The sequence below is a fragment of the Camellia sinensis genome, chromosome 2, assembly GCF_055761805.1.
Source record: "Camellia sinensis isolate YWXY chromosome 2, ASM5576180v1, whole genome shotgun sequence".
Classification (NCBI taxonomy): domain Eukaryota; kingdom Viridiplantae; phylum Streptophyta; class Magnoliopsida; order Ericales; family Theaceae; genus Camellia; species Camellia sinensis.
The window spans coordinates 47696376-47723763 of record NC_138962.1 but is presented as its reverse complement, the minus strand read 5'-3'; the positions used below and the strand labels follow the sequence as shown (position 1 = coordinate 47723763).

General features: G+C 40.0%; 2 protein-coding genes across 4 annotated transcripts; both read left to right on the top strand.

Annotated features, from left to right (window-relative positions):
- The first annotated feature begins 16755 nt into the window (after positions 1-16755).
- Positions 16756-20615, top strand: LOC114266784 (endo-1,4-beta-xylanase 5-like). Of its 2 annotated transcripts, XM_028207711.2 has the most exons (8): positions 16756-16890; positions 17193-17270; positions 17507-17553; positions 17716-17938; positions 18037-18203; positions 18374-18475; positions 18608-19399; positions 20218-20615. In XM_028207711.2, exons 2-8 carry the CDS (start codon positions 17213-17215, stop codon positions 20560-20562), a joined length of 1734 nt encoding a protein of 577 aa, XP_028063512.2. In that variant the 5' UTR covers positions 16756-16890; positions 17193-17212; the 3' UTR covers positions 20563-20615. The 2 variants fall into 2 exon arrangements, with proteins under 2 accessions (XP_028063512.2, XP_028063513.2); XM_028207712.2 differs by lacking the exon at positions 16756-16890 and having other exon boundaries at positions 17068-17270.
- A 2271-nt stretch (positions 20616-22886) lies between these two features.
- On the top strand, positions 22887-26690 carry LOC114266785 (14-3-3-like protein). Of its 2 annotated transcripts, XM_028207714.2 has the most exons (4): positions 22887-23626; positions 24583-24705; positions 26195-26311; positions 26408-26690. In XM_028207714.2, the coding sequence occupies exons 1-4, from the start codon at positions 23024-23026 to the stop codon at positions 26468-26470; spliced, it is 906 nt and encodes a 301-aa protein (XP_028063515.2). In that variant the 5' UTR covers positions 22887-23023; the 3' UTR covers positions 26471-26690. The 2 variants fall into 2 exon arrangements, with proteins under 2 accessions (XP_028063515.2, XP_028063514.2); XM_028207713.2 differs by lacking the exon at positions 26408-26690 and having other exon boundaries at positions 26195-26380.
- The last annotated feature ends 698 nt before the right edge of the window (positions 26691-27388 follow it).

Here is a 27388-nt window from a genome sequence, read left to right as displayed (position 1 = left end):
GATGTAGAGAAGAAGGCACATATTTGTTGGTGTGAATCTAATCCCTGCCAAGTAAAGCATTATACTTAGCATTACTATTAATAACAAATAATGTCGTCATGCAATCTCTGGTTCCCACGCTCAGGTTGATGGACAAAATACCTTGAGCCATCTGTTTATCCCCAGCAAAACCAGTAATGGTTGTGCTGGTTGGGATTAATCTAGGGTTCCTTTTCCCTAGTTTCTTCAAAGAGGATTTCGGAAGCAGGTTCACTGCTGCCCCATTATCCACCAATACCCTATTCATCTATGTCCCATTGAAAAAAACCTTGATATATAAGGGCTTGACATGCTGTGTCATGGATGTTGTAGGATATTCAAAAGGATATGAGAGATTAATACTCACTTCTTCCTCACTCTCGTCCTCAGTTTCTATCGGTGTGGCCACTTCAGATTCATTTTGAACCATACTAACTTGTGAATCTTTACTAGAAACTGGAATAAGGTCAATCTCCTAACCTTCTTGGTTTCCATCTTCAACCTGGAACTTTTGTGGTAGTATATGCACCATATTCACTGACATTGGAGGAAATGAGCCAAACTGAACTACTAGCTACACTTGCTTCTTTTCCAGGCTAACTTGTTCAATTATTTTAGAAGCATCTTCTATGCTACATTTTGGCATTTCAGTACTAGTGACTTCCTTCGAATGGTTTGTTCCTGCTGGTTTTTCGACCAAAAATGTTTGTTCAGCCATGAAGGCTTCAAACATCTCCTTCTCAACCATTTCTTTCCTTTGGCCTAGATCAACTTTTCCTTCTGTCTCATTGTTGCTTTCCATCAAGGCCTTTTCAAGACCTGTTAAGCTGGATCTTTCCTTGGCTTTTAGTTCAAAGTGGACTTTAGCCAACTGCTCTTTGCTGAAACCTCTTCTATTTTGAGGAGTCAATTTTGGACTATGGTCCAATTTTGGACTTTCTCTTTCCTCTGTCTGGCCTTTTGGTTGGGCCAATGAAGAACTCTCCCTACTTTTCTTCAGATCCTTTTGGTACTGAGTATACTTTCGCTGGATCTTCCTCCTTTAGGACCTAGAAATTACTAGAACCATATCTGGTTCCTTTGTTTTTCGGAGCTTCAGTAACACCCAATTATTTGGAGCCACCAAGGGAGGTTTAACCATTTTACCCTGGTCTCCAACAACACTTCTTTAGGCAGACATTTCTTTAGGCTTGTTCTGCATGACAAACTAATCTGGAACCCCAGGTACCAATGAACTCACTAGCTCAGTTGTTGAACTAGCTCTTTCTACCTTCGAAGCCAGTTTTGAAGCTGCCTGTGGGGGCCACTGCTTGGCCTTGATCCCCTGTCTTGGGCCTAATTTAGGCCTTCTGTTAGGGTGGTTACTTTCCATCTTGTTTAAGGCTAATTTAGAAGGCCAATCTCTGGCTCTGATTCCATAACTTGAGCCCACTTCAGGCCTCTTCTTAGGATGATTTCCCTCCATCCTGTAGTAGTTGGGTGGTCTGAACCCATGTAGAGGTCTCTTGCCCTTGGAATGCACTCTAGTAGTTGATGGTTCAGCCGAGAATGGCTGCTGTCTAGGACTAGTTGGGTATGGCCTCTTGTTGTAGGTATTGGTTGGTTTAGGACGTCTCTGCACATCCTTGTAATATTGTTTCCCATCAATTGGGAGCCCTTTCAACCATTTGTAACTTAACCTGCATCTGGGACACATCCTTTGCATGACAGCTGCCTCTAGGGAGTCATCATCCAGTGTCTCTTCACTAGAGTCCTCCTTTTGGTCTGCAAAGCTCTGCCCATTCGCTAGTGAACCTCTGGTATCTTTCTTGTCAGTAGTCTAGTTGGCAACATGCATCTGCACATTAACCTTTTCCAATTCTTTCAAGGATAAGTTTTGGAAGTCTAGCATAACACCATTGGTTGTAACTTCTCCAATCTCTGGGAATGGATTAGTGTCAATCCCCATAGCTTTCTCTACTTTAGTTGGGAATTTTAAACTCCCCTTTCGAATCTGTTCTTGGATCCTATCCCGAAAAACAATACAGTTTTTAGTTGAGTGAGACCAAGAATTGTGCCATTTACAATACATTTTCCCTTTAAGTTCTTCCTGAGAAGGAATTTTAACTCTTATTGGTAACTTTAGGAAATTCGTTGCAAGCAAATAATCAAAAATGTCATCTGCCTCTGTTAAATCAAAAGAGCATTTCCTATGAAGGTCTTTCTTTTTAAATTGTTGGTCTATTATAGTGTCTTTATGAATTAATGTCTCACAGATCACAGGCTCTTTCCTTATGATCTCTGCTGCATCAATCTTATAATTAGGATCTTTATAATAAGTCTTGTATGATGCATTACTTCGATCTTGTTCTTCCTCAAGTAATGATTCATATCTAGACACCTTATAAGTTAATTCCACTAAGTTTCGAAACTCAATTGAGTCAAATTTCTTTCGAAGTCTAAACTCTAAACCATTTTGAGCCAATCTCACAAATTCAGGCTCTAGTAGAATGACTCTACACTTGTTTCGTGCTTTTTTGAATCTGACAATAAATTGAACAGCCTTCTCATCAGGCCTTTGACTCAACCTTGCCAAGTCCGTCGTGGAAACTTCTGGCTCCATTTGGAAGAATTGGGCATGAAATGCCTCCTCCATTTGCTGCCAAGTTTGGATAGAGCCAAGTGAAAGGTTAATATACCATACAAAAGCTGCCCCAGTTAAAGAATTTGAAAAAAGTCTTAACTTCATGTAATCATTATTGGTAAATTCACCACATTGGGCAGCGAATCTAGCAATGTGTTCTACTGTTGACTGGTTTTCATTTCCATAAAAAAGAGCAAAGTCTGGTATTCTAAACCGCCTTGGATATTTATGCACCCTATCCACCCATTCTGGATATGGCTTCCTATACATAGGATTTTGAACCCCCCGAGCCATAGGTCCACACATTTCTCTGACAATATCACCAATTTGGTCCCTAGGAACCATATTTTGTGCTTGTTGGACTACCACTGGAGGAACAAACACAGGATTTGGTGGAAAACCTTGTGTCTGAGGTCTTCTTGGTCCATAAGGAGGTATATTTGGGACTGGCTGTCTCTGTGGTATTGGCTGCTGTTGGGGGTATGGTTGACCTCTCTGAGCCTGTCCTGCGAAAGGTGCTGTAATAGGAGGAACATATGTTGTTTCTCTTTCAGCCACAGGAAACCCTTCCAACCCCCCAAGTGCGAATTCGAACAAGGGATTAGTGAAACCCCTTGTGCTAGGTATGACTTCGAACATGGGATTTGAAAACATTCTCATGCCATTTTCTTGTGTTGGCCCAGATCCACTAATTTGTATGGCTTCACTGTTAGGTAATAAGGCATGTTGATTTACCATAGGCCTTGAAAGAGGCTCATACCAAGACTGAGGTATAGGTGATGACCTTTCATAATTTTGATTACTAGTCTGACCATTAGTATGTCCATTACTTTGCATAGACTGTTTATCTCTAGCCAATCTTTGCTGAGGAACATTTGAATTTTCCTCCATATGCCTTGTGTTAGTTGGTTGATAGTGTAGACACCCCATTTTTGACCGACCTTGAGACTCAGACGTCACCAGTTGAGCACTTGGTGATATTGCATAATGTGCTTGTTCAGAAGTTTCAGAGTCACGGCTGTGAGCCCTACCTCCGGACTTCCGAACCCTCTTCTGTGTCTTGTCTCGGTTTGCGAACCAGACTCGGTTTTCTCTGTTTCTTTTCCTAAGGTAAGGGAGAGGTCCCGTAGACCATCTCTCAATGTCCGTAGGTTACATTTGGTGGCCGTAGGCCATTGTTCCCATTTCGGAGTCCGGTTTCCGGTTTTCGGGGCCGTCAGGCCGTGTGCCTCGGTTCGGGACCGCTTAACCATCTCCTTTTGCTCCGGCTTTTGGCATACTTCCTATTTGCTCCCTTTTGAGGGACACTGGGGTCTGAGAAACCCACTTCGTGGCCGAACGCCACTTTCGGTGTTTAACGGGCAGTTTCTAGGGCCCCGAACTGCGTGTTTTGGCCCCCGAACATTCGTTTTACATCGGTTTTCGTTCATTTTTGGCAGGTACCTCTGTTTTATCACCAGGAAGGTCACTGAAGGGTGGGAGGCTAGTAATTGTTGCAACAACCAGTTATCTCTCCTCCGGAGCCTCCCGGCGCCCGTTTTTCTGACTTCCGGGCCAATGTTGAACACCCTGGGGTTAGTGTTGCCAACTTTCAACCACATATTTGTGATCTACACACCTGGGAGGACCCTAAAAACCCATGGCCGGCCAGTAATTGTAAAATTACTTTTTTACCCCTCTCTTCCGGGCCAATGTTGAACACCCTGGGTTTAGTGTTGCCAACTTTCAACCACATATTTGTGATCTACACACTTGGGAGGATCCTAAAAGTTTATGGCCGGCCATTAATTTTTCTTTCCATTTTTGCCCCTCCTCTTCAAATGCAATGTTGAACACCCTTGAGTCACTGTTGCCAACCCCAAACCACATATATGTGATCTACACACATGGGAGGACACCAAAAATTGGTGGGAGGCCAGTAATTTTGCCGAAAAGCCAACTTCTTTTTGGTCAAAAGTGGTTCAGCATGAATCTGGGAAGGAGAAAAAGCTGCGCGGCTTCACCGAAACGGGCGTAACTCTTTGCACAAGAGGAATTAAGATATGAGGCCACCACCATTGGAAAGCTTACTTCCGGGGCTTCATTTTGCACTCAAGAATCTCCCAAGTCCAAGTCCGGGGGGGAGAGATGTGGTTGGTTGAAGTCCGCTTGGACTGAATCTGCGCGACTTCACGGAAAGGGGCATAACTTTTTCTACAGGAGGAATTTTAATGCAAGGTTTGCGCCATTGGAAAGCTAACTTTTGGGGCTTCATCCTAGGGGGTGGCCGGCCACTTTTTCTGGCCGGCCGGCCATTTTTTTCTTTGATCTAGCCGGCCGGCTATGTTAAGTGGCCGGCCGGCCACCTGGAGCAAAAGTGATAGGCCGGCCTGCTTCTTCAGGTTGAGTGCATTCCAGCTGTGCCTTGGTTTTCTCCCAAAAATATCTACATCCGGGGGGACCCTTTTGGGGGAATTTTGCTCTCCTTTATGCCCCACCTTTACACCCTCCTTTTGGTCCATATAACCAGCTGCCAACATGCATTAGAGAGGTTAGAAAAATTCTCCTTCAAGCCTCCATACACAACTCCATCTCCATCCTTCTCAATTCCTTGAAAAACCCTAAGTCCCTAACCATCATTCCTTCTACACCACCAAGCTCTACCACCACCACCTCATTTCCAGCAACAAGGAAGGTTTTTCAAAGGTCAAAGAAACTGCAAATTCATTCAAGAAGTAACAAAAGTTTGAGTCTTCAAGGGTAAGTAATGCTTTTACCCTTTTGACCCTTTTTCTTGATCTATTTGTAAGCCTCACTTGCTTTTTGTTTCAAGCTCCGGCCCTAACTGAAAAGGGCCCTCTTTTGAGCTCATATTCACTTTTCATTAAGGGCTCAACCCTGTTTGAGCCCTCCATGACACACTTGCTTCATTGATCCTCTTGTATGTCATAATTGTGCATGCTATTTTTGACCCATGAGCAATTTATTTTCGAGCATGTTGTAAATTTATATTAGGCTTATTTTGAGCCCCTCTTCAACATTGAAGAAGGGCTCAACACCATTTGGGGTTTCCATGTTGTACCTACCTTTATACTCCTCTTTTCTTCCCCATTCTTGCATGTTTAGTTAGCCTACCATGCTTTTGTTTTTGGCCATTTTACAGTTCTGAAAAAGTTCTTATTTTGGTCCATACTTAATGTTTTATTTAGGTCCTTTCATGTTTTGGGGCTTCCATAGGTCACTTCATGTTATATCCCTCTTTTATTCCCCATTCTTGCATGTTTAGTTAGCCTACCATGATTTTGTTTTTGGCCATTTTACAGTTCTAGAAAAGTGCTTATTTTGGTCCATTCTACATGTTTTATTAAGGGTCTTTGGCTGTTTGGTGATTATTTTGTATACCTCATGTTATAGCCACTTTTGAGCCTTATTTTGCATCACATTTCTATCATGTTTGTATACTGATTTTAAGGCTGCCATAAATTTGGTCCCTCTTCAATGTTGTAGAAGGAAATTTTTCAGTTTGGATTTTTCTTATACCACTTGCTTCATTACCCCTCTTTTGGCCCCTATTCTTGCATGCCATTTTTGCCATACCTATGCTTGCTGTTTGGCCATGTTTATAACTGTGAAAGTGCATCTTTTGGGACTGTCTAGCTTCTGTCTTTGCATTGCATGTCCATATTGTGCATGTTTGGCATAGCTATAGGCCATTTCGGGTGCCTAGATTCACATTTCGGGACAATTCCTTGCATTTCATGTCATTTCGCCTCATTTCGGGACTGTTTTCCCCCATATTTTACTGCTGAAATTCCATTAGAATGATTGCATGTCATTTTCATGTCATTTCATCATATTTTGTCATTGCCTCGGTTTGCGTGCCCGTGTGCACGCATTTCGAGGCACTCCTTTTTTATCCGACGGCATCCCATGTGAGTGTGGCTGAGGCTCACTCATGTTGGTATAAGTCCATATCATGTTTTCATGTCATTCCATCGCATTTCGTCACCACCTCGGTTTGCGTGCCCGTGCGCACGCATTTCGAGGCACTTCATTTTCATCCGTCGGCATCCCATGTGAGTGTGGCTGAGGCTCACTCATGTTGGTATAAGTCCATATCATGTTTCCGTATCATTTCATCACATTCCGTCATTGCCTCGGTTTACGTGCCCGCGTGCACGTATTTCGAGACACATATCATCGCCTCGGTTTACGTGCCCGCGTGCACGTATTTCGAGACATATCATCGCCTCGGTTTGCGTGCCCGCGTGCACGTATTTCGAGACACATATCATCGCCTCGTTTTGCGTGCCCGCGCGCACGTATTTCGAGACACATATCATCGCCTCGGTTTGCGTACCCGCGCACACGTATTTCGAGACACATATCATTGCCTCGGTTTGCGTGCCCACGTGCACGTATTTTGAGACACATATCATCGTCTCGGTTTGCGTGCCCGCGTGCACGTATTCCGAGACACATAGCATCGCTTCGGTTTGCGTGCCCACGTGCACGCATTTCGAGACATGTCATTTTCTCGATTTGCGTGCCTGTGTGCACGCATTTCGAGGTGTCTCATTTTCATTGCATTTACCATTGCCTCGGTTTGCGTGCCCATGTGCACGCATTTCGAGGCATCTCATTTTCATAGCATTTTATTTCCATAGCATTATATATGTTAGAATTGTATCTTAGTTGCATTTCACGCATATCATGCATATTGCATCATGTCCGGAATAAGAGTTAGCCCGGGCACGGGAAACGTGGTACATTTCGTACTCCGAGTGACGGAATGTGTCTCAATTCCCCAGTCACCGACACTCCGGATTATCCATGATGGAGTTAGGTTTTAGCTGTAGTTTCATGTGCATTCATTCTATATTGAGTTGTGCATTTCGACTCCTCGGCCATCATGCCTCGGTATGCGTGATTGGTGGCGCGAGGATCGAGACATGCATATATCTGTGCAAATACATTGCTATGCCCCTTTCCTGCTCTCTGTTGTAGCAAAATCAGGAATCAGCAACTTTTCGGGGCTTGGCACGCATTTCAAGAACAGGTGTAAACAGAGGCTAATTGGGGCATTCCGGTGGATTTCCGCGCAAGACAATCCGGACATGCATCATCCATCAGAAGCAAGGCAGTCCCTGGTTTGCACGCCAGTTTTACTTGTTTTCTTAGTTAATTCATTAATTAATTAGGATTCTGTAATATTTTGGACTGTAATATTCTTTTATTCGGGACTGTAATATTTGGACTGTATTATTTATTCGGACCCTCTGCGCGAGGGCACGACTGTAATAAGTGTGCGTGAGTGTGATGTATGTCTTCCAACCCCACGTCTTTCTCCCTTTTATTTATCCGCTTTTGATGGTTAGATTAGGGCATATTTAAATTAGCATACAGTATGACGGCATGTTTGCATTCATTCATCTGTATTGCATGCACCGGGCTCGGCGCACCATACTAACTGCATCGTACTTTCAATTCCAAATTGAATACATGTTAGTTGTAGCATTTCATATGCCATGTTTAGAATAGCCGAGCCTGCTATAGTTGCATTTTTGCATGTGTTGCATTAGGCATTTTTGTATACTTAGGATCATGCATAATTTCTAATGAGTTTCTATTTTGGCTTGGAGTACTCGGTAAGCTTTATGCTTTAGCATCCTTGCATGCGTGTGAGTACTGCCATGAATAGCATGCTTACCATGAGACTATGTGCTTATCTGATATATCTGCCTGAATGCCTGTGGGTGAAGGTTGGGTTACTTGGATTGGAACAAATCATCAACTGTTTGTTTTAAGCCCACTAGATAGTGGCAAAACCATCTTTTCTAAACTCACCTCCGGGTGGCAAAATCTGCATTTTAAGCCTACTTGCGAGTAGCAAACCATCTTTCAAATAAACAAGCATGAAATGTTTTGCTCCAATTCAGGCAATCCAGTCTATACTTATATGCTGTGCGCATCACATAGTAACCTAGGCTAATAACCGGAATAAGAACTCACAATATTTTCAAAAATTTATATCATGGTTAGTAGAGGCCGGTCTATGACCGGGCGAGCGGGGGTGCTCACGAAGTGACCTTCCCCAATCGTACCCAAGTTCCCGAGCCGAGGCAACTTTGGTGATGACGGACACGTGGCCTTTTGGCACCGAGTCAGGGTTTCCTAAATTTCCCAAAATAAAATATTTAGGTGGCGACTCTGTATCTGGCAAAGCAGTCCATGTTTGGCACTACTTTTTCAAAAATCAGTTTCTCAAAATGATTTGCCGGATTTGGACTCTTTGGTTCAGATTAGGAACCGTGACATTCAAGAGTCCGAGCTGTAGTGACCCCAAATGAACAGAACGGGAGCTAACCCTCCCGGGGCGTTCGGGGGACGTCTACAGATAGGCATTCATCTGATCTATAAAGGATATTACCCATCTTTCCATTGTGTTCATTAACTGCTATTCCATGGCATCTTCTAGGCCTCCCCATGGATTCATTGGCTGAACAGATGGAACAGTGAATGGTCCAATTCCATGGCCTTGTCCAATATTTTGAACATGTGGTGCGTGTTATGAATTACTGGTTTGTTCGACCATAGGTTTTGATGAGATAGGTGCTTCCATAGGATGTGTTATCACATTATCCTCTGGATCAGGTACCTCTACCTCTCATTCCACACCTTTTTTCAGGCGTTCATTTTCTCCTTATCTCCTACGTCTAGCCATTTCAATTAGTCCCACTGGGCATGCCAAAAATATAAGTTGGCTTTTTTGGCTTTCGAAGGTTAGTATTGTAATTTTAAGCGTGCCAACAAGGATCAATCAGTCCTTACAGAAGATTAATTGCCAACTAATTATCAGACGATTGTGTTTTAGTTCTTTCAGCCTCAATGAAGAGGACTTTTACTGGTGGCTTGTTTAGGAGAATTTAGTAAATAATAACTAAGTGAAGAATAATTTCAGAATTTCATTAAGTAAAATGAAAAACTTACAATAACCTGACCCAACCTCGTAGAGGTTTACAGCAACAAGCTATTTGAAACTACTTCTATGAATGAAGTGCAGTACAGGAATTTAAAGTACAGAAATATAAAGAATTGTAAAAACTGGAAGGAAAAATAAAGTAAATAAAACTGATTTTTGATCTGAGTCCAGATCTTCTTTTTGGGGCTTTCTTTGCTATTTATACTTCTCTATGATAACCGTCGAAGTGGGCTTCTAACCGTCGAAATGTCCTTCCATGATTATTGAACATGCTCTCTCACAGTCAATCCCACTACGCCACATTTGCAGTTAGGTTTCTCTCCTGATTTTGAATTTGAACCTTGTGAGTAACCATTAGGCCACATCACCTTATATCTCTCGATCATTCCAGTGCTACGTAGACCCATTAATACCAATATGGACTGACACGTATCTGACTGTGGTTGGCAACTTGTATTATTAACTCCCCAAAATGTCATTTTCATGTCACGTGTTGAATTGTAATTGGCTTATACAAATTATACAACCAACAATATTACCACTCATTTTTATTAGTACTTTTCTTATTTGTCTCACATATATGTATGATGCGGAGAACATACGACCCTGCCGGTTGTCATCTCTAAAATAAACCCTAAACATATATATATTATTGCATAAAAACAACACTTCATCAAATTATGCAATTTTTACTTCCTTATTTTAATTTATTATTGCTTTATACACACTTCATGCATTTCCATGTGAAAGATTAGTTTGAGAGAGTGAGAGAAGCTATAGAGTGAGAGAGAGACTCTGAAATGTTTGTATTGTGTTGTGTGATTTACAAAGAGATGAAGGCTCTCTTTATAGAGAGAGAAAGGGGCATTGGATACCACCATTATCACCGAAAGCAAACACTATACAATTAATAATATAATGAAGTCTGCTAAAGCTATTAGGGCTGGGCAACAAACCCACCCGCCCGCACAAACCGCCCGACCCTACCCTACCCGCAGTGCTTTGGGCGGTTTCGATGTAGGTAGGCGGGCGGGTGCGGGTCAAGAAATTAGCAAAAGATCGGGTTCGGGTCGAACCCGACCCGCCCGCAACCCGCAGTTTTTTTTTTTTTTTTTTTTTTTTTTTTTAAAGAAAAAATAACTAGTTATTATTATTATTTTTTACATTTTGGATGGATGGAGATAACTAGTTATTATTTTTATTTTTATATTTTGGATGAAAGTAAAATTTATTATATGGGCACTTATATACATTATCATGATCTAATGATATTTAAATTAGTGTTACTAGTTTGACTTTTATTTATACATATAAAAAAAAAATCATTATATTCTATTAGTCTAGTAGACACAGGTAAATATGATATTTTAAATTGTCATTCTATTATCACATTATTGCATATTAAAAGCTAAACAGTGAAGATTAATCTACTATTAAAATTAATGTTATTAGTTTGACTTTTAAGGGTTTGTTTTTGCATATTTAAATTAGTGTTACTAGTTTGACTTTTAAGGGTTTGTTTTTGCAAGCTAAGGAGAAAGATTAATTACTATCCTCAAGCATGGTTCCATATCATCTTATCTAACATGTGGACTATTTATTATGATCATGAATTGTATATCTTGTAATTTAATTTATAACTCTTCTAAAAAAAAAAAAAAGTGTTTAGAAAGTAACAAAAAATGTCAAATTTGCTTAAGTTATAAAAAAAAAAAAAAAAAAAAAAAAAAAAAAAAACCCTAAACCGCAAACCGAACCGCACCCGCCCGCACAAACCGCGAACCGCATCGCGGGCGGTTGCGGGTCCATTTTTCCCCAACCGCATAAGTGCGGGTCGGGTCGGTTTTGACCCGCACCCGGCCAAAACCGACCCGCGAGCAGCCCTAAAAGCTATGCTAAAGCTATTCTAACACCGAAAGCAAACACTATACAATTAATAATATAATGAAGTCTGCTAAAGCTATGCTAACAGCCCCCCGCAAACTCAAGGAGGGAAAGCATCAACCAAGTTGAGTTTGGAAACAAGATCATTGAAGCGGCCAGGAGGATGAGCCTTAGTGAAGATATCAGCGGGTTGATCGACTGAAGCAATAGGAAGAAGATGAACAGTTCCACAGGTGACATGCTGGCGAATAAAATGACAATCAATCTCAATATGTTTGGTGCGATCATGAAAAACATCATTGTGAGCAATCTGAATGGCACTCTGATTGTCACAGTAGAGAGGCGTAGGAGCAGATGAAGAAACACCCATATCAGCAAGGAGCCAGCGAAGCCAGAGAAGTTCTTGAGTAGTATCCGCAAGAGCTCGGTATTCAGCTTCGGTGCTAGAGCGGGCAGTGAGGGATTGTTTTTTGCTACGCCAAGCAAGAAGAGAATCCCCTAAGAAGAAACAGAAGCCCGTGGTGGAGCGTCGATCCGTAGGATCCCCAGCCCAATCAGCATCAGAAAAGGCACGTAGGTCAAGAGAGGAAGAAGCCGAGAAGTGAAGACCATGGAACATAGTGCCTTTGAGGTAGCGAAGGATACGGAGTAGAGCAGTATAGTGGGGAGTGCGAGGAGCCGACATGTACTGACTGACAATGTGAACAGCATAGGCAATGTCAGGACGAGTGACTGTGAGATAGACAAGACTGCCGACGAGCTGGCGATAAAGAGTAGCATCAGAGAGAAGAGTCCCATCGAGAGGAGTGAGACGAATCTGGGGATCAACCGGAGTAGAGGCAGTTTTGCAATCAGTAAGACCAGCTCGAGCCAGAAGATCGGATGCATATTTGGCCTGGGACAAATAGGAACCAGTAGAATCATGAGAGACTTCAAGGCCTAAGAAGTAGTTAAGAGTACCAAGGTCCTTCATCTCAAACTGTTGGTGGAGAAATTGTTTGAGGTGGAGAATACCAGCTTGATCATCACCAGTGATAATCATATCATCCACATACAGAAGAAGAAGAGTAGTACCATGAGAAGTAGTCCGTATAAAAAGAGCAGAGTCATAGGAGCTAGAGGTGAATCCGAAGTCATGAATGGTAGAACTGAACTTAGCAAACCAAGCACGAGGCGCTTGCTTGAGACCATAGAGAGCACGCTGTAGTTTGCAAACCTGATGAGGTTGAAAAGTGGACCCAGGTGGGGGTTGCATGTAGACCTCTTCAAGAAGATGACCATTGAGGAAAGCATTTTTGACATCCATCTGAAAGAGCCCCCAGTGGCGAGCAGTAGCAACAGCAAGTAAACTGCGAACAGAGGTAAGCCGAGCAACAGGAGAGAATGTCTCCTCATAATCAATGCCATATTCTTGGTTGAAACCCTTGGCAACAAGACGAGCTTTGTAGCGTTCAATAGAGCCATCAGAATGTGTTTTGATTTTGTAAACCCATTTGCAGCCAATCGCAGTCTTGCCAGGAGGAAGATCAACAAGATCCCAAGTATGAGCTTTGTCCAAGGCATGGAGTTCATCAGTCATAGCTTGCTGCCAAAGAGGATTAGTACAAGCCTCACGATAGGAGGTAGGTTCATAAGTAGAGAAGGCAGCAGATCCAACAATATAATCACGAAGATGAATAGGAGGTTGAGTTACCCGGCGGGGTCGACCCGTAGGAGGATCGGTGGGAGGAAGAGTCGGTGGAGAAGGAGGTGTGGCAACCAGAGGTAGACCTTCAGGTAGAGCAGGCTGGACAGGATCAGGGGTGAGCAAGGGCGTCTCGATGGAGGAGGAACCTGTATCAAATTTAGCAGAGAAAAGATCGATGGAAGGATTAGTAAACAGTGCAGTAGTGGAAAGTCCGGGTAAGTGAAAGGAGGATAGCGAGGAAAACATTTGGTGTTCCCAGAAAACGACATGGCGGGAGATACGAAGACGTTTAGAGAGAGGATCCCAACAGCGAAAACCTTTATGTTCAATTCCATACCCAAAAAAGCAACAAAGACGAGAGCGAGGTTCAAGCTTGGTGTGTTCATGGGATTGAAGTAAAACAAAACAAGCAGAGCCAAAAACCCGGAGATTGGCGTAAGGAGGGGGAGTGCCATGCAGACGTTCAAAGGGAGTTTGATTATGGATGACAGGGGTAGGAGCACAGTTGATAGTGTAAACAGCAGTGAGAGCAGCTTCTCCCCAAAAGTTTTCAGGACAGGAAGAAGAGAGAAGGAGAGCGCGAGTAGTGTCAAGAATATGCCTATGTTTCCGTTCAGCGCGGCCATTTTGCTGGGACGTGCCAGCACAGGAACGATGAGGCAGTGTACCATGATGCTGAAGAAAGGAAAGGAAATCTGAATCCCGATATTCCATAGCATTGTCAGAGCGAAAAATTTTGATGGTTTTGGAGAATTGGGTGTGAACCATTTGTGCAAATCGATAATAAATGTGTTTAAGTTCAGACCTATTTTTCATGAGAAAAAGCCAAGTAAACCGGGAAAAATCATCAATAAAAACAACAAAATAGCGGGATCCCCCCATAGTAGTAGTAGGGGAAGGCCCCCAAATATCCGAATGTATAAGATCAAAAGGGGCAAGAGAAACAGAAGTACTCTTATTAAATGATAAAGCAGGTTGTTTGGCAAGTTGACAGGGTATACAATCGAAATTATCGGGAATTACATGACCCAACTGTCCACTAGAAACCAAAGACCTTAAACGAGTAACAGAAATATGCCCTAAGCGACAATGCCAAAGATGAAAGGGAGATAATAAGGAAGTAGATGTAGGAGCAGCAATCTGAGGAGAGGCAGGAACATGAAGGTGAATGAGTTCATAGAGACGTCCACGCTTACGGCCGATCCCAATAGTCTGCCCTGTCTGAGGGTCCTGTACCAAACAATCAGTAGCAGAAAAGGTGACAGTTAGACCAAGTTCACATAATTGACCAATGGAAATAAGGTTTAAGGTAAGAGCAGGGATATGATAAACGTGAGGTAGAGATAAAGAAGAGGTGGAAACAGTACCAACATGACGAACAGACATGAGGGAACCATCAGCAGTATGTATTGAGGGAATATGAGGAGATGAAGATAAGGAAGAAAAGATAGTAGAACTGGAGGTCATATGATTACAACAGGCAGAGTCAAAATACCAAGAAGAGTTACCTGGGATGACAGACAAAGCAGTAGGAGGAGGTGTACCAGATGAGGAGAGAAGTTGTTTGAGCATGGCCTCTACATCCGTTGGAGAAAAGTGAGGGGTAGATGGAGCAGGTGACTCAGAGAACCCTACAGAGGGGGCAGTGTCAGGGTGATGAGACTGATTCCCGGAAGCAGCAGCAGCAGTGTGATAAGACTGATTCCCGGAAGCAGAAGTAGCAGTGTGATGAGACTGGTTGCCGGAACGATGAAAACTTCCCCGGGAAGAGCCACCGCGAGAGGAGTGGCTATTGGAGGATGAGCGAGATGGATTGCGAAAACAATCCTGTTGCAGATGACCAGGACCAAGTTTGTTGCAGTAGCGGCAGGATCTGACGGGGCAATTGACCAGGAGATGGGTTGAAGGAAGGCCCCGATTCTGACAATAGAGGCAAGCAGTTGTCCGCTGGGTAAATGATGGCCGGGACGGAGGAGTGGCAAGAACAGAGTCCACATGATGAGTTTGAAGAGTACCTAGACGAGTCTCCTCTGATAGCAACTCAGAAATGGCTTGTTCAAGAGTGGGCAAGGGATGGCGATGAAGCAGAGAGGCACGTACGGGCTCAAAAGAGGGGGTAAGAGCCATGAGAAATTGCACCAACCTCTGCTGGTTGCGATGGTTAGTAAATAAAACTGCATCTTCGGGGTCATGCCAGGTTGGTTCTGAAAGAGCAAGCTGATCCCAAACAGAGTATATTTGAGAAAGGAAGTCATTAATGGACTGAGTGGATTCTTGACGCATGCGGTGAAGTTGGTTCTGAAGTTGATATTGATGGGCAAGACCAGTAGTCTGGTATCGTTCTTTCAAAAAATCCCAGATGTCTTTCGCAGGAGTAGTTACAGAGTCAAGCTGAAACCGGCCAAATTGAAGACTGATAGAGGTAACAGAGGTATTACGAAACCAGGTAATGATTTGGTAATTCTTACTGTCCCATTCCTCAAGTCGGTCTTCATATGTAGCAGTAAGAACAGGAGTTTCAGTAGTGGCACTGTCTTTGACTGGTTTAGTCACATCCCCGGTGACAATTCGCCAGAGCTTCTTGCCTTTAAGAAAGGAAGACATGGCTTGGGCCCACAGAACATAGTTTGAACCATTCAGAATAACGGAAATGGGATGGGAGGTGTCAAGACGATCCATAATACTAGTTAAGTAGGTTTAAAGCAACAGGAAGAGACCTGTAGGAGCAAAATTTGGTAAAACAGAGTGTACCAGTGAGTCCGGAAGGTCGAAAATAGCCAGAAAAGGCTGCTGGACAGAGATGATGTCAGCGATGATGTCAGCGGCGCACGTTAGCAGAGTGCAGGGAGGAGCACGATAGCAGGCGCGGCGTACGGGAGTGGCAGGGCTGACGTCAGCCGCGGTTGTGTGGGCGCGTGGAGGCGCGTGGCGGAGGTGAGTGGCAACAGATGGCGCGTGCGGGCGCGTGTGAGAGTGGTGGCGGAGCTGGTGACGCGCAGAAGGTAAAGGCGGCGCGTGTGGGCGCGTGGAGGGTGTTCTGAGAACGGGCTAGGTGCCGTTGGAATCGTGAGAAAATTCCGAGCGTTTTGATGTATGCCACTGTGTACGGGACTAAACACAAAAATTGAAAATTGCCAGAAATGTAACACTGGGCTCTGATACCATGAAAGATTAGTTTGAGAGAGTGAGAGAAGCTATAGAGTGAGAGAGAGACTCTGAAATGTTTGTATTGTGTTGTGTGATTTACAAAGAGATGAAGGCTCTCTTTATAGAGAGAGAAAGGGGCATTGGATACCACCATTATCACCGAAAGCAAACACTATACAATTAATAATATAATGAAGTCTGCTAAAGCTATGCTAAAGCTATTCTAACACCGAAAGCAAACACTATACAATTAATAATATAATGAAGTCTGCTAAAGCTATGCTAACACCATGAAATAATTCCACGTGTTTGGGACCTGTGATTTTTTAAATAACTAGAACTGTAAGCACGTGAACTATTCATACAACCAAACAAACAAACCCATCTAACATTGTGGCCCTTCTCCTGTTCTATGTTATATGTTTTTTTGTGCCCATAAAGCTTTTACAGTACTACTATATATAATATATCAATCTTTTCACATTGCTCTTCATCTCCATACATTTTTCTCCCAAGTTCTTCTTATATCAGTCACTCTATCATTGCATTAATGCTCTTGTACTTGTTGTGGTTGGTCTTGCTCTTTATTATCTTTTTAATTTCTTACTCTTCAACTTCATATAAAAATATTTTAAACATTTGCAGTACTTGTCCTCATAATAGTGACATTTCCTCATTCTAAGTAGTTAAATCACTTGGATTCAGAGGGCTTATTTAAACATTTGGGTTGTGTTTGGATTTAGGATTTGAGGTTGATATGTGGAGGGAATGAGAAAAGTTTCCCTCCACAAATTCCTTCCCAAATCCAACTCCAACTCGAACTCCAACTCCAAACACAAACAGAAACTTGATTCTTTAATTTTCTCTTTCAGGAACTCCTTGTTATTGGGCAATGAAGGGTTACAGCAAAAACCAAATGTTTCTGGTACTATGTTCAATTTTCTTGGCAGGTGTGTATAAACCTCACTCAAAATTGTCACCCACTTATTGTTTCTTGAAATAGAGTCACACATTAATGTACTAATTGGGCATTGTTTTTTATTTTATCATAATAGTCATTCTCTGTTTATCTCAATGAAGTTTGTAAATTGTAACATTGCTCTTCAAGATTTTTATTTTTTTTTAAATTTTTTGAAGCTAATCATGGATATATGTAAACAAAAAATTGTGGCTTGACAACATACAGCTAGCACGATTGAGGCTTCATCTTACGACTACTCTGCAAGCATAGAGGTAAGAATAATCCTTTTATTCTCTTCATAATCAAACATTATATATAATTGACCACTTCATGAAAGGCAATAGGTCATTAGGTATCTCAAATTTACCATGAAAAGATATATGAACTCTCGTTGAGTTTCTAAGAACCCACTAACAAGTTTTGATCATTTCCAGTGCCGAGTGAATCCTCTAGGTCCTCACTATGAAGGAGGACTAGTGGTTAATCCTGAATTTCATGACGGTTTAAAAGGGTGGGATGTACATGGAAATGGGAAAATCGAAGTGAAAAGATCAAACACCGGGAACCAGTTCATCGTAGCGTATGGTAGAACTCAACCATCCGATAGTTTCTCACAGTGGCTATTTTTGGAGGAAGGTCTTCTTTATACATTTTCAGGTAGCAATCCACCTGTCAATAATGTTTGTTGATTATTTATTTATTTAGGAATTAGGAATAGCTTCGAAAAAAAATATAAAAAATTGGAATGTTTGCAGCTTGGGTACAAATTAATGAAGGAAGTGAAGCTGTGGTGGCTAAAGTTAAAGTTTTGCAAAATGAAACGATGGTTGTGGGCTCTGTTATAGCTCAATCCGGCTGCTGGTCTATGCTAAAAGGCGGTCTCGCTGTCAATCTCACCATGCCAGCTGAGCTCTTTTTCGAGGTATATATTATTGGAAAATCATTCCTTGTTCTTTGGGACTCCCTACATTTTGCCCTCCCCATATCCCGTTTTATGGTGAAATCGTGCACTAAGATGCCCTTTTTATCAGAAAATCATTCCCTAAAATGCTTTGCCATCTTCATATTACATTTTTTTTTTCTACTTTACAGAGCGAAAACAGCAGCAGTATTGAGTTATGGGTAGATAATGTTTCTCTACAACCTTTCACTAAAACTCAATGGGCTGAGCAACAATCTCAAAGCATCAAGAAGGTAAATTAACCGAGCTCTACGATGTTTGTTGTGTTCCTACTGATGATAATCGTCACTAGGGACCAAATTAATTAACTAAACAGCAACGCTGTAGCATTGCTGTTTGACTAAAAGGAACCGCTATTTGTGCAGATAAGAAAGAGAGAAGTGAGGTTCCATGTATCTGACAAACAAGGGAAGAAACTCGAAGGCATCAAAATCACTATGAAGCAAACAAGGCCTCATTTTCCACTTGGTTGTGCCCTCGCCTTGACAATCATAGACAACAAGGATTACCAAAAGTGGTTCACCTCACGTTTCAGTTTCACAGCAACAACTTTCGACAATGAAATGAAGTGGTATTTCACCGAGAAAGTACAAGGACAAGAAAACTACACCATCGCAGATGCCATGCTCGCCTTTGCCAAACAGCATGGGGTCGCAGTGAGAGCCCACAACATTTTCTGGGACAATCCAATTTATAATTTGGATTGGGTTAAATCTCTATCGTCAAAAGCACTTCTGAAAGCAGCCATGACACGAATGGGCTCAGTAATGTCAAGGTATTCAGGCGAAGTGATTGGATGGGATGTGATGAATGAGAACTTGCACTTCACATACTTTGAAGATAGGCTTGGACCAAATGCCTCTGCTATGTTCTACAAGATAGCACAAGCACTGGATTACAAGACAACTATGTTTATGAATGAGTATAATACTTTGGAGTATCCAGAGGATTTGAAATCCACTCCATCTCAGTATTTAAAGAAGATTAGGCAGATCAGATCATTTCCAGGATATGAAGAAATGGTGGTGGGGATTGGACTACAATCTCATTTTGGCACCCCAAACATACCTTATATGCGCTCGTGCTTGGATACTTTTGGTGCAGCTAAAATGCCTATATGGATTACAGAATTGGATGTCCAAAGAGGACCATATCAGGTACAGACTCATAATTTTTTTTTTTTTCTTTTTTCTAAACAAGTGCACAGAATGCAGCTATGGTAATATTGTATTCATATTGTTACATTCTGTGTACTTTTTTGTCAAAAAAAATGTGTTTGTAGTATTACAGGGGTGATGCTATTAACCTTTACATTTTTTTCTTTAGACTCAATTTTACCCTAATGTATAATCTCAACTCCACCTCCATCCCTAAACTTCCAAACCCTAACCCTACACCCCCTTCACCTCCAGCTGCCACCACCACCACCTTTCAAACCCTAGCCACTACCTCCTCCCCTCCAACCACTATCCCCTTACACCCCTCAGCAGCCCTCCCCCTCTACCGCCACCACCGTCTCCTCCCCTTCATCCCCTTCTTCTTCTTCTTCTTCTTCTTCTTCTCTCTCTCTCTCTCTCTCTCTCTCTCTCTCTCTCTGGAGTTACTGGGAAAGAAGTAGAGGGTTGGTGGGCAAGTGAGAGAAGAGAAGGGGTGGGGGCCGTTGGGAGAGGGTTGAGGGGTGGCAGGACTAAGGATGATGGTCAAGATAGAGGGGCTGCCAGGGGTCACAGTCATAGCTGAAAACGGTGACTAGGTTTAGGATTTAAAAGGTTAGGGATCATCGTAGAGTTACAAACAATTAAATTGAATGTTCAAATAAAAAAAAATCAATAAATTTAAGTGGGGTCTAAAAAATATGTGAGGCTAATAATAGCAGCACCACATTATTAGCCTTGCAAACACTTGCACTGCACTTTTAATATCCTTTTTGTGACTCAAGTGATGTGAAAACTGATGTGTTTCACTTTCTAAAAAGGCCAAGTACTTGGAAGAAATCATGAGGGAGGCCTACTCACACCCTGCTGTTGAAGGAATCATAGTGTGGTCTGGTTGGAAACCAACTGGATGCAGCAACATGTGCTTGACAGACAACAATTTCAGCAACTTGCCAGCAGGAGATGTTGTTGACAAGCTCATTCAAGAGTGGAAGACCAAAAATCTGAAGGGAGAGACTGATGAGAACGGAGTTTACGAGCATCAAGTTTTTCTTGGGGAGTACAATGTGACAGTTTTGGATCCACGTACTGGTGAGAATTTGATGAGGAAGTTGGAGGTGAGTAATGAGGGGTCTGAACCATTTGATGTTTGGATTACCATATGAATTCATTATGGTAGTTTATTGGAATAAATGAATGATAATTATTATTGGATGAATTGCAGCAATATTGAAGATCTTTATTATGATATGTAGAAGTCAAATGGTTAGTGCATCAAAGGCAAAACCTAAAAATTAAAAAAAAAAAAAAAAAAAAAGAAAAGAAAATGGCCATTTTACTGAAATTCAGTGCTGTCAATAAGAATTTACCCTTTTCTTGAAGGTGAGAAGTGCAAGGATTTGTGTTTTTTTTTTTTTTTTTTTTTTTTCTTGTTGTTTTCAGAAGCAAAATAATGAAAAATTTGGAAAATCAAGTAAAATTTCATTTTTCTGAGAAAAATAGTTCAAAAAAAAAAAAAGTAGAAAATAACTTTTCAGTAGCTACTTTTACCCAACTTCTTTCTTATTTTTTTTCTTCCAATAAAGTATATTTGGAAAATCTTATCCAAACAGACCCTTAATCATCTTGGCCATTAATAGATTAAGTCATCGTTTGGCAATGACTTTTTTAGTTGATTTTTTTGATTTTTTTAGCCTGAGATTTTTTTGTTCGTTTGGTATTCTTGATTGGTTTTTTTGACTTTTTAGCTTTGGAATGATGGATTTTTTTTTTTTTGTCCTTTTGTGATTTTTGACTTTTTGTGATTTTTTAACTTTTTTTTTTAATCATTTTTTGATTATTTAGCCCAATATAAAAACCAAACAAATGAAGACCAAAAGTTATGACAGAAGCAACTTCGTTCATCTACATAGCTTAGACCATCTCCAATGGTTCACCAAAACTGATATCAAATTCAAAATTTGATGAAAAAGTTACTATTCACTGCTCCAACGGTTGCACCAAATGAATATCATATTGAGATTTCATCAAACAATTTATCAAACTGACGACGAAACACTGATTTCACCAAAACACTGTTGGTGACCGTGGGAGGGGGGACCCGGTCAACCAACCGGTTGCCCGGCCGGTTGACCAACCGGTCGACCGAATTCCTTTGAAATTGATAGGTTCAAACCGGTCAAAAAAATGTTCAAACACGTAAAAAAAAAAAAAAAAAAATTATTTTTGCCTTACCGGTTGACCGGCCGGTCAACCACCAAAACCAAAACAGAGATGAATACATTCCGAGTTCATTTGATACGGGATTTGATGCACCGTTGGAGTGAGTGGTATCAAATTTGGTGAAATGGGTCATTTTTGACTCAAATTTGATGAAAAATCTGAGTCACCGTTGGAGATGCTCTTATATCTTTTAAATGGCTCATGACTTGGTCCTCTGTTCTCTATTTTCTTGATTGGTTCTTTTTTCCAGTGAGAAAAAAGATAAAAGATTTTTTTTTAAAAAAATTGTCCAATTAGTAGTGATCAACACAATTTTCCCAAGGTACAACAAGCTGAGCTGACCATGGAGTAACAAGAAAAGAATAGAAGAAGTCATATATTTAAATCAATTAAATTAAATATTAGAGATTGGCTTAATTAGAAGATAAAAGATTTTCTTTTTTTCATTATGCGTGATATAAAGGTTAGAGTCTCATTATTGCGAGTGCAATTACTCCTCCTTTATTCCTCATCTATCAATTATTTAGAAAACTAATTAAATTATAGAACAATTTTGATTATAGCAAAATCTTTGATTCAAAGGTTCGACCTATCTATTGAAAAAAAAAAATGAAAACTTATTTGAAAAATACTTTTCATTTCTACAAATAGTTTAACAATAATGCTTGAGACCACTAAAAGTGGTGCTTTAAAAGCACCACTAGTGATGTGGCAGTGGACGAGACCCACTCCTTATGTCTTGTTTTTTTTTTTTTTTATTTAAAGTGTTTACCAACTCATTAATGGTGCTTTAGAGCACCACTTTTAGTGGGATGTATCATTACCGATAATTTAAATAACACTTTAAGTCGTTGAGTTTATATTATATATTTGTAAAGAGAAAGAGGGGGGAGAAAAAAAAAGAAGCAAGATAAAATATTAAAAAATGGAGTGAAAGAAATTAAATTTATTATTTTTTTAAATTAAAAAAAGTAACAAAATGAATAGTTATTTGTCAAATAAAAAAAATCCATTTTGGCAAATTTGATTACTTTTTAAGGAATCACGGGTATCATATGTATTTTATAATTAAAAATAAAAATAATATAATTTTAATTTTTTGAGTTATGATTAAAAAAATATTATAACTAAATATAATATGAGACATAAATAAAAAAAATTATAATTAAAAAAAATGACATAATTAAATATTCATATAATTCACCTTTTTAAGTAGGTTAGAAGAAATTTTTGTATGTCCCGTGACATTATCTTTTATTAATTACAAATATATTTAATTTTTATTATTTTTTAAATACTTTTACTATCAAAATCAATTATAATAACAAAAAAATTTCCCTAGTTTTATCAACTTTCAGCAAAATTGAGGTAAATTTAAAAATAAAAAATAAAAAAAATTTGAAAATGGCAAACAAAAACCTCTCCTATATAACATCCACATTTCCAATTCGTCCTCTCTTCCCCTTTTTGTTTCCTCTCCTCTCCCTTCTTCTTCTCAGATCAGATCTCAGCCAAATTCCTCCAATGGCGACATCAACCCCACGCGAAGAGAGCGTCTACATGGCCAAACTGGCCGAGCAAGCCGAGCGCTACGAAGAAATGGTGGAATTCATGGAAAAAGTCTCCACCGTCGTCGAATCCGAGGAGCTCACGGTGGAGGAGCGCAACCTCCTCTCCGTCGCCTACAAGAACGTGATCGGCGCTCGTCGTGCTTCGTGGCGGATCATCTCCTCGATCGAGCAGAAGGAGGAGTCTCGCGGCAACGCCGACCATGTCTCCACCATCAAGGACTACAGGTCCAAGATTGAGAACGAGCTCTCTTCGATCTGCGACGGCATTCTCAAGCTTCTCGACACCAAGTTGATCCCCTCCGCCACCGCCGGTGACTCGAAGGTGTTTTATCTGAAGATGAAGGGTGATTATCATAGGTATTTGGCGGAGTTCAAGACTGGTTCGGAGAGGAAGGAGGCCGCTGAGAATACTCTTAATGCTTATAAGGCTGCTCAGGTTCGTATGTATTTGATTTTTTTTCTTTTTGTTTTTTGTGATTTGAATTCATGGATTTTGTGGCAAAAGGAGTTGAATTTACTCGTTGATTTGTTGTTAAACGATTCGCTTTCTGTATTTCGGTGATTTTGGCGAAAAATTAGGTTCTAATATCGTCATTGTTAGAATTGTAATTGAATTTGTGCATTAAGATATTGTAGGATGTTTCTTATGTGTTCAATCTGTGATTTTTTGTGTAGGTTAGGAGTGGCCGGGCTTTGTCTGGTTCCTCCTTATGTTTAATTGTGCATTGCCTTTTACAATTTTGAAAATTTTATAGTTTGTTGTCCCCTAGTTCATACTATGATGATATTATGGATTTGTTGGATGTTTGATTTGGTATTTGGGTTCAGTCCTTTTTTTTTTTTCGTTTCTTTTCTGTTTTGGGTTGCGTACATGCATTGTTTTTTTGGCATGATTCTGAATAGTGTTGTGTTACGCTGTATTTGATTGGGGGAATTTGGGAAGGAAATTGGAAAAGAAAAGAGAAAATGCGTGTAAAATTAGATAAAATATAAGAATATTTTATTCACATTTCATCTTCTTTTTTTATTTTCCTTTCCAAATACCTAAACCAAACACAACATTAATGTTATGCCTCGTTTATTCGTTTTCTCAACGTTGCAAATATTGATCTCTAATAAATGTGAGGTTAGGGTTTGGAGTGAGTTGTTTTGAAATAAATATGGTCTTGTTCAGTGCTGGTTTGTGTCTGTGATCGTAGGCAATATTTATTCAATTATTGAATTTGCAGTATTTTGTGGTTTTTACTTTTGAGTATGTGAATGTTGATGATGGAAATAATAAAAATGGGGTTAAGGGTTACTGATTACATTTTCAAATTTTTCCCCTCAATAATTGTAATCCCAGCTGATATTAGATTGTTTCAGGTATTGATTTCAGCTTTCTGTTTGCAGGATATAGCTAATACAGAGTTGGCTCCAACACATCCAATTCGACTAGGGCTGGCTCTCAACTTTTCTGTGTTTTACTACGAAATTTTGAATTCACCTGATCGAGCATGCAGTCTTGCAAAACAGGTGAAGGGTCACATCTTAATCTCTAAATTTTGACTTTCTCTTCATGTTGGTGGTTTGAGGTATTGATGGGAAGCTTCTTCGTTAAATAAAAATAGAAGAAAAATGGTTGGGAATGAATGATGTTATTTGCTTTTCTTGCACGTTCATTGACCTGAATGTCATTGAGCCCTGTTGTATGATGCAAATGCCTAGCAGATATGGGGACCAGGTGGACCCTCCACTAAAATTTAAAAAATGACTGTATCTGGTGTCTTTGTTATTCATACTTTATTTTGTTGACCAGGTTAATTTCATTTACCAAAACATGGATGCAATGGTGGAGTCAGGGTTTTAGTTGAGAAAGTTATTAGGTCTGCTTGGTTTGGAACACAAAGTTTAGTTTATTAAAAAAAAAACAACAACAATTATCATACATATCACACTACAATAAAATCATCTGAACATTCAAATTTGTAAAACTCTCAAGTAATAAGAAATGAACCCAAAAAAAAAAAAATAAAGACAATTATATAGATATAATTGATTTTATTTGTGAATTAAAGGAAATGCTTTCTTAGATTTATTTGTGAATTAAATCAGTAGTCAATCTATGTCCATGTTTTAATGAATAGTGTGTTGAGTTTGTTGGATGATGAATGTGAAAATTTTAAAGGGGTATATATATATTTATAATTTTAGCAGGAAAAATTTGAAAACATTTCTAAACCTTAACGTAAGATGTAATTTCCTAAGGGTTGGAAGGGGCACATGCCCCTCCTAGTTCTTTAACTGCTAAGAAGTATGGACACGGACACGTGACACGACACGAATACGACACGGACACGCCGACACGTTAATTTTAAAAAAATGCAGGACACGACACGTGGAGGACACGCATGAAGCATATAATTTTATATATTTATTATATGTTATATATATGAATATATTATTCAAAGATAATAAAAAATGCAATATAGCACTATTTCCTATAAATTTATATGGTTTTTGTTTTATTATTGTACCTTAAGTTGTTTTGTTCAAACTTATAATTAGTTTTACATATCTATAATCAATAGACACATGTGTTTAAACAATTGACACGTATGTCCTCCAAGTGTCCAAAGAGTGTCCGGGTCTTTAAAAATATTTAAAAAATAGGACACGTTTTGAAGAGTATCGGACACGTGTCCTAAGAGTGTCCAAAGAGTGTCGGTGTCCGGCACGGACACGATACGGATACGTCACCTTCTTAGAAGTGTCCGTGCTTCTTAGTTTAACTGCCTCCACCCCTGCATAGGCGAAGTGTATAACTAACATTTTTATATCTGGGGCTTTTAAGAACTGGCTGTTATTTTTCATGAACTGAACTTACTAGTCAGTGAATTGAGAAACTGCCCTCAAAAGTCCTCTTGATATCCCTCGCCTTTTGATGTAGTAGGTTATTCATTTAATCAATTTCATTATTTATTTATTAATAATTAGTTGTAATTGTTATATGGTTTCTATCAAGGCCTTTGATGAAGCCATTGCGGAGCTGGATACACTGGGGGAGGATTCATACAAGGACAGCACTTTGATAATGCAACTTCTTCGTGATAATCTGACTTTGTGGACCTCAGACATGCAGGTTTACCTTCTACTCTTTTCTGATGATTGTTGTGCCTCTTGTGTTTCATACTTTCTGATTGTGTATTGATTCATAATTTGTTTAACCCATTTATAGGATGATGGTGCTGATGAGATCAAAGAAGCACCACCCAAGCGCGATGACGAGCAGCAGCAGTGAAGTCATTAGTTTTCAATTTAGCATTTCACTTCTCCCAAAGTTTGTTTTTGACTGGAGAAGCTGCTTGGTCCCTTTATCTATTCTGTTACACGTCTTTAGGATTTGATGCCTTGATTTATGAAACCTTGGAGGTACTTAATTTTCTTACTTCCCCATTTTTATCTCTATGAAATTTTATTGTTTCTATTTTGGATTATGAAGTTCTGCTTTTGTGGTTAAATATTGAGTGTTGTATGTTTCCTCCCTAGCTTTATACTAGGTAAATAAGTAACCTTAGCTGTGCTTTGATCTTAAGAATTTAAAAAAGAAAAAGAAAAAAAAAAGTTTTTAATTCATTCACTTTTTCCTCCACAAATTCGAGATTTGACCCAGGTAAAATGGGGTGCGTCTTGTTTATTGGGGACATTTGTTAAATCAAGTAATCTGTTTGGATCTGTTACTTTCGTTGTCCTGTTATTACGACTGGGATTGGAATGGTGAGTGAAACTAACTTGTTTCTAGATGAACGATTAGTCCGGGTGGTTTGAATGGCAATATCTAATCTAGATGAACGGTTAGTTTAGTGGTTTTTTTTTTTTTTTTTTTTTTTTTTTTTTTTTTTGACTGTTTTTGTCAGCACATTTTCGTTTTTTTAGTGAGTTTACTTATTTTTGAGGCAAATTTTCTTATTGGGCGATTGGCCTCGTTTGGGAACAAACTTTTTTAGTAATTTTTTGACTAAAATATGATGTAAAAAAATTAGTATGTTTGGGATGGCTTTTTGATTTTTTACGAAAAGATGTGCAAAAAGTAGAGAGAAAAGGGAATCTTTGGCTTCTTGGTATAGGTTGTTGGCTTTTTGACTTTTTTAATAATTTTTTGACTTTTTGATTAAAATAGCCACTTGCCAAACGAGGTAGGTTGGGACTTGTGTCATTT

What these genes read in the sequence shown, in the direction of transcription:
- LOC114266784 (XM_028207711.2), top strand. Translation starts at nt 17,213, where the DNA reads ATGAAGGGTTACAGCAAAAACCAAATGTTTCTGGTACTATGTTCAATT. An exon ending in TCTTCTTTATACATTTTCAG is followed by an intron (nt 17,939 to 18,036) that starts GTAGCAATCCAC and finishes GAATGTTTGCAG; the next exon opens with CTTGGGTACAAATTAATGAA. An exon ending in CAGCTGAGCTCTTTTTCGAG is followed by an intron (nt 18,204 to 18,373) that starts GTATATATTATT and finishes TCTACTTTACAG; the next exon opens with AGCGAAAACAGCAGCAGTAT.
- LOC114266785 (XM_028207713.2), top strand. Translation starts at nt 23,024, where the DNA reads ATGGCAAACAAAAACCTCTCCTATATAACATCCACATTTCCAATTCGT. An exon ending in ATGCTTATAAGGCTGCTCAG is followed by an intron (nt 23,627 to 24,582) that starts GTTCGTATGTAT and finishes TTCTGTTTGCAG; the next exon opens with GATATAGCTAATACAGAGTT. An exon ending in CATGCAGTCTTGCAAAACAG is followed by an intron (nt 24,706 to 26,194) that starts GTGAAGGGTCAC and finishes GTTTCTATCAAG; the next exon opens with GCCTTTGATGAAGCCATTGC.